Below are 10,189 nucleotides of genomic sequence, written 5' to 3'. Positions count from 1 at the left end.
AGAACCAAATCTTGTTGTAATAATTTGCACTTTTCTGTCTCAAAATAAATGTCTTTTTAAAATATCAATACAACATTTATTATTTTTCTCACCCCTATTTATTAACTTTCACGTTTTTCAACTACTTCATTACCTATAATTAATAAACGTATTTTAGTAAATGATAATATATTTTATCATTTACTTAAGAACCATGCAAAACTAAAATAAAACTAAAATAAGACACTTTTATTATTATTATGAGACGGAGAGTATCTTACAATGCACATTTTTTACCACTGTTGACTGAAATAAGTGATATCACGAGATTTTGAAACAAAATGTGAGACCTATTAATTCAGTCAAGGAAACAAAAATTACATGATATAACACCTATCTATCTTGTGCACGCATTTCTTTCTATGTCTACTTTCTACTGTCTATCTTCTTTTCATTAATTTATAAGTAAAACTTTCATTAATTAAAAAAATAAAAGACAACCTAGCTACATTTTTTAGGTGTCTTTCGTATGATTTTTAACTTGAGTATCTTTGATTTCCTCAAATCCATAATTTGTTTTAACCACATAACATGAACTTTAAGTTAAGAACCGTACGCAACAAACCATTTACTGAAATGCATCTAAGTTTTATCTTTAGAAAAATCAAATTTTCAGACTCTTACACGTGTTTATGACCCTTTTTTTTTCAGACACGGGTATAACACAGCTAGTTTTTGCTAAAAGATGTTTTGATAAACAATATGCCATTATGATTTAACTTTGAAAATGAACTATTCTCAACTGGGTATTGGCTATTGACACCAACAAATAAATACATATTTCTTACCAAGTATGCAAGATGATAAAGGAAGAATATATGAATGTTTTTATTTGGGGTGAGGGTAGAATTGGATTGCTTAGTAAAATAGAAGCAATCATGCAGAGCTCAACTCCTGAGTTGGTTTATAAGCTTAATCGGATTTGTTAGCCAGACTTAATATCACTCCGATGGAAAGACTCGAGGCTACGAAACCGAGAGATGCTTCAGTTGAGACATGGAATCCTGTAAGAATGAAAACATGTGAAAATTTCAAGTACAGTGGAAGATATGATGATTGGTGATTGAATGAGGAGTGCATACTCACCAAAATAGTCTGCGATCATCTTACACCCGATAAATCCAAGAACAACAGCAATGGACGGCTAACAAGAACAAAATATGGATATCAATGGAAGAATAAGTAAAATGAAGCTTATTCTCAGTAGCAACAAACTAAGTCAACAGTTACCTGTAAGTACTTCAATTCTGACATCCCTTCCGAAATTATCAAGTAAAGTGACCTCAAACCTACATTTAACAAATAAAAATTGTTTATTCATAGCTTTTTCAAATGCAAGTAAATTTGTAAGAAAAAACAACGACTATTGTTAGGAAGAAAAACATCTGATCTCAGATAATAACAGAATAAACTCATCCCATCTCTCCAGGTCCACATGTTAATGATTTAATGGAGAATCAGACAGATGAAAGTTACATAAGAACCACTTCTATGCAACAAATTTTGTTATAGAATTATTTAGTAGCACATGTTCAGCAAGCAAATGGATGAACTAACCTTAAAACAGAAGTTTTACGCTTTTACAAGCAAGCGTTTTCAGTATAAAATTTTAAGGAACAAATTTCAAGTTCTAAAATTTAACTCAAGTATACTAGCATTGCATCACAAAGGAAACAGAAGCAATAGAACTTACCCAGAATGGCAAAAAGATTAGAAGAAAACACTATAAATGGATCCCGGGTTACACCAAAAACTGCAGGTATTGAGTCCACCTATTAGAAAAGAACATATGTGTCAAGATTTATACCACAAAATTGCACATTAAATAGAAAGACCAGGGAATCGATAATCTTACAGCAAATGCAATATCACTGAGTTCAATAACTGCTACTGTAAGAAGCAAAGGTGTGGCCTGCCCAAAATGTTTGATCCCTGTTAGAAATCAAGTTGAAATTAATTTAATTCATTAAGAAAAACATTTTTACTTATTTGACAAGAAAGCAACAAATGCAAATGGTACAAAAACTTCAATGCATTTGTGAGAAAAGATGACAGTTTCTTAAGTCAAGAGAATAAGAAAGTATTTTCAGTTGGCGAGATCTTACCATCCATATCCCATCCTGCTTCGTTATGAACTTGTTTCCATCATAATTTGCTGCAGTAATTTTTCAGAGTAAGATTTTGGATTGGCAATATTACTCAACAGAGATATACATACTCAAACAAAATGACCATATGATACATAAACATGATTAGAGAACATTACTTGTTACGGGGATAAGTTTCTGGCATGTCTTCACCAAAAAGTTATCAGATAAGTCTGACTCTTCTTCATCACTAGCAAATAGCTATTCATGAAACAAGAAACAAGCTGCGATTAAAGCCGGTACATAGAATTGTGAATACAACAACAAGAAGTTTGATGTTCCTAGCATAACGCTGAGGAGATAAATCATTTGATTTGAGTGCTTCAACAAATATGTTTAAGGTTTAGGATGCTTGGTCCCTGATATCATATAAAAGTCCCTTTCACCAGGTAGCCAAAAGCTTGTACTCGTGACTCTCGTTCCTCCTTCTTAACTTAACTAAACTTGAGCACAAGATAAAATGACAATATTTATTATTCATAGAAGATCTGAGCTCAGAGACGATAGCAGATGAGGATATGAGCTCTATAAAAGGATCAATATTTTCTTGACAAATATGAATAGAAGGCAGAATACCAAGCAAGCAAGAAGTACTCAAATATCAGATAATGAGAATCGTCACCTTAAATGATGAGAATAGTAATATCGCCGCCAATAGAAGGTTGACTGCTTCAAATCTCTAAACATCATAGTATTAATCAAGACAGGACGATCAATAAAAAAAAGAAAAAAAAGAAAAGAAAAACCTTATGAGAAATATATCCATATTTGAAAACCCACCTGAATGGTGGCTGTTCCAAGAAGTATTATTGTCAGGCGAAAAACAACTGCACCGGCAATACCATAGGAAAGTACACGATTCTGTAAGTTCAATAAGAAGTGGAAGCAATGTGATCAATTATTTGCATTTGATCTATTCTAATATGCAGTACCAATAATAACTTGTTTAAAAAACACAGTTTAAATTGCTCAAAGTTTACCCTTGACAAGAAGGTTTATACATCACCTGATACAAAGCTGGCACTTTGAAGTATTTGAATATTAGAACAAAGACAAAGAGATTATCCACTGAGAGACTTTGCTCCAATATGTATCTATAAAAGTGCACAAAGGCCATAACCCCATTGAGTATTGAGTACAAAGTTTGCAAAAGTGAAAAGATATGAACATCCAAAATACTTCAAATATCCCAACCACTTAAGTTACTGGTCATGAGTCATGAACTACAAAAAAATATCCAATATGTACTATAACTTCAAATATTAGTGTTTGATCAATCTCTGAGATATACTAACCTAAGGTCATATCTCGACGGGATGCAGAAGTAAAATAAACAAAATGAGGTGTAGGTTTTCAAATCAGATATTAAGGAATCTGAAATACTCATAATGATTGAAAAGCTTAAAGAAAATTTGCAAAATATGGAAAAATTTCATTTGTTGCCCGTTAAGTTATGTGTTTGTACTTTGGCTCATCTTTAACAGTTGGTTGTTCTATATTCTCTGACAGTGCAAAATTGGATAACTGGACTGAGATAACTTTAATTGGGCCCTAGAAGAGGACAACCCATAACTCAATCAATCCAAAAGCGTTATAAAGGGCCAAGGACGAATCAGGCAGGCGTGGCATGATGGGTCACGGGTCGCCTGATCCGATCCATCACGCCTAGGACATGTGTCACCGGACCCAAACTCATATCCATTAGGTGGCAATCGCGTCAATACGTATCAGACAATGTATTCTAGAAGAAGGGTTATTGCCACCTCCCCAAGGAAGAAACTGTTCCTCCTATTCTTGGGGAGGAACGAGTCTCCCTATTCCCACACCATAGCTAAGCAGTTGGATTGGAACCGGTTCTTCATCCACAACTTGGCACATGAATCATGGCTATAAATATCCTAACTCCTAAAGTTGGGAGGGATCATTAACTATTCAGATATTCAGAATACCAAAAGCCCTATTGTATTTTTCACGCAGGCATGGTACCCCTTATTGTATTTTCCGCAAGTACAAATAACAAAAACAAAATATTATGCATACAACCATCAATGCTTTTTTCCTACTTGGTAATATCGGTAACATAGATCAAACAATACCAAAGAAACAACATGAGAACTTCCCAAGAGGTCACACATTCAACTAAAACTAAATTATGTTGCTTACCCAGCAAAAAATTCAGACGCCTTGTCATAACCTTCTTTAAAACCCACGCCAACACCGAATGCCACTGCGGCAAAAACCTAAAAGAAACCATAACTAGATTAACATAAATGAAAACGAAGTAACCAAAGAAAATCAGTAAAAGCATAGTAATCATAGATTTTCCCACCCATAAAGCTACAGTTCTAACAGCAGAGCTCTGTGTTTCCTCAGTAGAAGATATTTCATCCTTTGGTTGAGCACTAATTCTCTTCACTTCTGCAACATCACTCATAAAATTAATAAACAAACTAATATAATTAAGTAAATAATTACGAATTATTGATAAGAAAACACTAAGCATCGAAAATAGAGTTACCTGAAGCATGAAATGGATGAACCTGACGAATTGGTTTGGAGCATGAAAGTTGAAGACGGAGAGGACGATGAAAATAATCAACTGTCACCACACACAAAAGAAAGTGATAAGGGGTAAAGAAGTAATTAAGGTGAATTTGGAGGAGAGAGATAGAAATAGAGAATACCTGAGGATAAAGAAGAGATAGGATTGTGAAGGAAGTGAAGTGTAGAGGCTTTGGAAGATGAAACCCTCACTCTGACAACACCATTGTGATTCAGCGGAATTTGAACGCCATTGTGAACCACAGAAGCTAAACCCATAATTCTAGAGATGAGAAAGAAGAATTAAAACCGAATGAATGAACCTCTTCTTTTCTGTTCTCCCACTGTTTGTTTGTTTGCGCCAGAAGTAGAAAAGATAAGTTCTTTATTTTTTGGTTCTGTTGTGTTAAGGAGTGTGGTCACAACACAAGCACACTCAGACCAATATTTGGATATTTTATTGATAATATTTTTTTATTCTTTTGTTTTATAAAAAAATCCAGATTAATAATTTCATTTTATTTTTTGGAAAATCACTGGATTTAGCATTGTAGGGGTCTGCAAAGTATCCCCACAAACAACACTCATGGGTGCGTGTGGCCGAGTAGAGATTTATTCCATTTCCTAAAAAGAAATGGAGGTCCATTACTATAGTTTTGGGTGTATAAAGTTAAATAAATAATAAATATATGTCACGTGTCTTAGAAATACATGTAATATACACATAAAACTATAATAATGGACTCTCCATTATTTTTTAGGAAATGAAGTGGATCTCTACTCCCTGTGAGTCAGTCTGAAACTAAGGGTGTAGGTACAAACCTGGTTGGGAGAACCAATAAGATATTTTTTTCCTGACGTGGGTTGACTGATGTAAGCAATGCAAAAAAACAACTACAACATATATAACCTAAATCTAATAGTAGGGAATCATACTCTTTTATTAGAAATCAAAATTAGACCTCTAGATTATTATCCCAATACCTAATTTAACAACTCTCACACGAACTCATTTAAATATCTCATCATGTAATGTAATCTTATGTTTGGTGTTAAATTTTTTTCTGACATAAATGTATACAACACGGGTTGGGGAGCTTTCGGCACATGATCCTCTAATACATTAGTTAAGGTTACAACATCAAGATATATTATACCTTCAACCATTCAAAACGTCTAAAAATTAATATCGGGGTGAAGTTTAAAAGGTTTCATATGATATCATGTGGTCAACAAATTCGTGAATGGAACCCATCGTAGTTGGTCCAGTAGTGATTGACGCGGGACTTGGTAGGGAGAACCACTAAACCGGTGGTATAAAGCAAAAAAAAAAAAAATTCGTGAATGGATGAAATATTAGATTGAAATTCAATGAAAAGAGATACATATGTATATTATCCGGAATTTAACCATGTTTATAATGTTAAAATACAGTTTAATTGTGTTATCAAACACAATAATTGAATAAAAAATGAAGAAAAAAAATTAGAGATTGAGGAAATATGATATAAGGCCGTTAGTGAGAGGGTTTAAGAAACTAATCATATAAAAAAATATTACAATATGAAAGTTAACATCCAGACTAGATAATTTGCTATAAAAAAGACAACATCCAAACACTAATTTTCACACATCTTTTCCCATTCTAAATAAATAAATTACTTTTGATTGATTAAGGTGTAGTCGGAAGTTAACTTTCCAACATGGTTACAAAGAGGTATTTTTGAATTTTCATAAAATTTGAAAGAAACATATAGGATGTAATGAACAACCTATATTTTTTATCTTCAAATTTTCATAAAATAATAAAAATATAATTGCTCAAATGAACAGATATTTCATATTTCCAAATACTGAATATTTCATTTTTCCATAGTAAACTCATATATATAATCTTTTCAAGACACATTGCATCTGTACAAACTACATGTTCATGCTATATAACCAGATCATAAACTGGACAGAACAAGCTGTAGGACTGACAATGACAATTGTCTAAAATTTTCTTGGCTAATAATAATAATAATTGCTTAATTTTAATTTACAAATATAAATTGTTGTTCTCTTTGCATGATGATCATCATCAACCTTAATGATGACCAGATCCACCTCCCTTAATTGAAAGAGGAGAACCACAAAGAGAACTATTATCAATCATTTTGTGATTAAGAAACACAACAATCACTGTTATATCATCATGAAAGTGTCTCCTTGTTCCTTGTTCAATCTTTTGTAGGTCTGCTAGTCTCATCTCTCGCTTCTTAGCTGCTTCTCTTAGCGCTGCCTTCACAAGTCTTCTTGCAATTCCCTATAACATGAAATAAAATAAAGCCGAGTCAACATATTTTTCGTATAAACATGTCATAAGTTATATTTATAAGCTTAGACAATCGCACTGATATTTATATCAGTTGATATGTTCAAATAAATCAATCTGAATATTTGGACGGTCTGATCAAGATTTGACTGTCTAGACCGCAACACGATGATTTTGTGTGTGAATGGACAAAATGGAATGGAACCTTACATTAGGTGCATTATTGCTGACTATATGAACAGCCTCTTGGTTGCTAAGATGCTCCCATAATCCATCAGAAGCAAATATGAGAAACTGGTCATCAGGATGAAGTTTGTGAGATGAAATTGATGGCTCACAACTCAGAATTGGCTTGAAAAATGTTTCAGCTAGCCTAAACTTAGCCGGTAGAGGCTCCCTATTGAATTCAGCTTTCTTCAAATACGCATCCCCGATTGACCGCGAAACCTGCAAAAGCAAGTAGTTTTGTAATTTCCAGAGACTAGCAGATATAAGGACTAGAAACATATTTAACCAAATTTTTACCTGAATGAGGCCTTTCACGCGCCAAACATTGTGTCTCAGAACCACAATTTCTGAATCAAAAGGATGCTTTAATCTAAGTTCATCTCTAACTCTTTCAAGATTAACATTATGTTCTGTAGATAACTGTATAGCTGATGCTTCCCTTCTTGCTCTCTCTAATCTTCCCAACACCACCCTCGAGTCACCGGAATTTGCAATATATATCATTCCATTGCAAATTATCCCAACCAAACAACATGTACCTGCTGATGCAATATGTGGCTTACTTAGCCACTGTTTCTTCACAAGTGATAGAAAACTTTCTTCTGTTGCTGAAAATGCTCTTTTGATAACATTCTCTGATAAGCCTTGGTTTTCAGCTGCAAGCCCTGGATCACAAAGAAAATTGACTTAGTAAAAAATCTAAATAAAGGGTATATTTGCATGTGAGGGTCATGTAAAAAGCCGTTTTTGAGATAATGCAAGGCGCACTATCACACAAAACTTAAAACTTATCACAGTTAAAGTAAGGCCAAGTTAAATCTCATAAAATATTTGTCACGGTTAAAGTGTGGTAAAATAAGACCTTTGTTGATTTTGTCATAGCAAAACTATGACTAACCTATGCAGGTCCTCCAAAAGTTTAAGATGACTCTAGTCACATACACATAATTTATCTTTTAATCTAACGGGAGTGTTGTTGGAATAAGATGAGAGGTTTAGTGACTTCAATCCTCTGCAGTTTCTCTCTGGTCTAACATCAGTCATTAGATTAATTCAATGACTGATGTTTGACCGAAGAGACTATAAATGATCGACCGGACTATTTCAAAATGAATATGAATACTAATATGAATATGAAAAAGAAGAGAGAATGGAAATACTTTTGAGATTGCAGAAAAGGTTATCACTGACAAATTGAGAAGCCTCAGCTCCACCATGACCATCATAAACACCAACAAAAGTTCCTTGAGGACCAAAATGGTTAAAACTCAAAGGACCAGACTCAAACTCACTTCTATCCTCCAAAGAACTATTAGCTTGAATCACAGCCATTGAAAAATCACCATAAACATGGTTCCCTAAATCTTTATACCACAACAATCCATCAACTCTCCCACCACTCCCACTTCCACTCCCATCTCCCTCATCACCATCCACAGCAGGCTTCCAGCAAGATCTCACCATATTCTCTCAAACCCCTTGAATGATTTTCCTCACTTTCTCAACTTCTATGTATTTATAGACCCTGCAGAAGCAAACATTAATTGAATAAGAACAAACTTTTGAGGTAAAAAACAAAAGGGTATGGGGTAAACTAACTAAGAGAGATGTAAGCACCTTGAAAAGTGAATCAAAAGTTGTTTTTCATGCAAGTTTCATGGAATATGATGGTGTATATTTTGTTGGCACTATGTAGCTTAAATAAGAGCCTAATGTGTCTTGGAATTCAGTGATTGTGTCATGTTTGACAAACAAGTTTAGCTGGAAAAGCATATAAGACTTTCTATATGGCAGTTTTGGTCTGTGATCTCAGTGACCAAAGAAAAACAATGAGATATAAGAGAAGGATTTTGTAGATCTATGATGAATAAAATGAAGAGAGATTTTTCTTTTTTAAAAAAACAACAATATAGTCTGACATTGTTTCTTTTATTTCCTGTCCTTTGTAATTAATGACTTTGGTTTTGTGAGAGTGTGTGTGTGTTTGAAGAGTGTTGAATATGTCACCTTTTTTAAGCAATAATCTTGAGGTTTTTAGGTAACTTTGATGTTGGGATGAGTCCTATAAAGTAAGGAGATTTACGCGTGGATTGTTATGACACACATAGGATGATTGAAGACTAACTAACCACTTGTCAGGGGATACACAAGAGGATCTCAAATCAGCCAAACAATTAATCATGATATTAATGGAGAATTTAATATCATAACTTAGCCTAATCATTCAAAACATCTAACTAGTACTAGTATGTAATATGTTTTTCTTAATTTGCTTTAATTAATTTCTTCTTAAACAATGTTAATATTAATTAATGGTAGTCAAGATTACTTATCTGTTTGGATATGTATAACCTAAAATACGGTATAAATCTTTTTTTTTGATGCCATAGTGATTTTTTTGAGTAAATTTCGATTGTCGTTTTGTTATTGTCTAATTTGATAAATAAATAAATAGATATTTGTATGTATTTATTTGATGCAATTAACTTTTTAAATTGGCTTTGGGTAACTTAAATATATATTTTTGTAGAAAGTAAGAATTTTTTGTGTCAGTTTTGACTGTCGTTTAGCGATTGTTCAATTTTTTTAAAACAGATGTTTATATATTTTGCAAATAGAGATTTCTCATGTTAGTTTTGACCGTCGTTTAGCGATTGTCTAATTTTTTTTAAATAGATGTTTATATATTTCGTAAATAGGGATTTATCATGTTATCTTTGACTGTCGTTTAGCGATTGTCCAATTTTTAATTTTTAAAATAGATATCTATATATTTTGCAAGATACGTTTCATGTGACGAGATAATTTCTTGTGCAAGCTTTAACAATCGTTTGGTTTAATGTTTATTCAATAGAATAATAAAAACACGCTTACGTATTCTACACGATGAAGTAATTTCTTGTGTCAGATTCATCTA

The 10,189-nt window shown here is 33.1% G+C and overlaps 2 protein-coding genes across 3 annotated transcripts; both read right to left on the bottom strand.

Moving 5' to 3' along the window:
• Nucleotides 1-795: 795 nt before the first annotated feature.
• LOC131644554 (thylakoid membrane protein TERC, chloroplastic-like) lies at nt 796-5,162 on the bottom strand. Of its 2 annotated transcripts, none has more exons than XM_058915086.1 (14): nt 4,871-5,162; nt 4,705-4,785; nt 4,516-4,601; nt 4,350-4,426; nt 3,193-3,280; nt 2,967-3,047; nt 2,809-2,865; nt 2,306-2,387; nt 2,145-2,194; nt 1,895-1,951; nt 1,733-1,811; nt 1,270-1,328; nt 1,126-1,183; nt 796-1,043 (listed from the first exon to the last, which is right to left on the bottom strand). In XM_058915086.1, the coding sequence occupies exons 1-14, from the start codon at nt 5,004-5,006 to the stop codon at nt 952-954; spliced, it is 1,083 nt and encodes a 360-aa protein (XP_058771069.1). In that variant the 5' UTR covers nt 5,007-5,162; the 3' UTR covers nt 796-951. The 2 variants fall into 2 exon arrangements, with proteins under 2 accessions (XP_058771069.1, XP_058771068.1); XM_058915085.1 differs by having other exon boundaries at nt 4,516-4,604; nt 4,871-5,160.
• Nucleotides 5,163-6,580: 1,418 nt separating this feature from the next.
• On the bottom strand, nt 6,581-9,284 carry LOC131644553 (probable protein phosphatase 2C 38). The gene is made up of 5 exons (XM_058915084.1): nt 8,890-9,284; nt 8,433-8,797; nt 7,570-7,937; nt 7,255-7,491; nt 6,581-7,035 (listed from the first exon to the last, which is right to left on the bottom strand). The coding sequence occupies exons 2-5, from the start codon at nt 8,734-8,736 to the stop codon at nt 6,817-6,819; spliced, it is 1,128 nt and encodes a 375-aa protein (XP_058771067.1). The 5' UTR covers nt 8,737-8,797; nt 8,890-9,284; the 3' UTR covers nt 6,581-6,816.
• Between the last annotated feature and the right edge of the window lie 905 nt (nt 9,285-10,189).

Source organism: Vicia villosa, linkage group LG1 (genome assembly GCF_029867415.1).
Source record: "Vicia villosa cultivar HV-30 ecotype Madison, WI linkage group LG1, Vvil1.0, whole genome shotgun sequence".
Classification (NCBI taxonomy): domain Eukaryota; kingdom Viridiplantae; phylum Streptophyta; class Magnoliopsida; order Fabales; family Fabaceae; genus Vicia; species Vicia villosa.
This window is presented reverse-complemented; position numbering and strand designations above follow the sequence as displayed.

Excerpts from the sequence above, each read along its gene's own strand:
- LOC131644554 (XM_058915085.1), bottom strand. The coding sequence starts at position 5,006 with ATGGGTTTAGCTTCTGTGGTTCACAATGGCGTTCAAATTCCGCTGAAT. Across the intron at positions 4,427-4,515 it reads TTAGAACTGTAGCTTTATGG|GTTTTTGCCGCAGTGGCATT; the intron begins GTGGGAAAATCT and ends GGTTTCTTTTAG. Across the intron at positions 3,281-4,349 it reads GCGTCTGAATTTTTTGCTGG|ATACATATTGGAGCAAAGTC; the intron begins GTAAGCAACATA and ends GCACTTTTATAG.
- LOC131644553 (XM_058915084.1), bottom strand. The coding sequence starts at position 8,736 with ATGGTGAGATCTTGCTGGAAGCCTGCTGTGGATGGTGATGAGGGAGAT. Across the intron at positions 7,492-7,569 it reads GCGTGAAAGGCCTCATTCAG|GTTTCGCGGTCAATCGGGGA; the intron begins GTAAAAATTTGG and ends TTGCTTTTGCAG. Across the intron at positions 7,036-7,254 it reads TCAGCAATAATGCACCTAAT|GGAATTGCAAGAAGACTTGT; the intron begins GTAAGGTTCCAT and ends TTCATGTTATAG.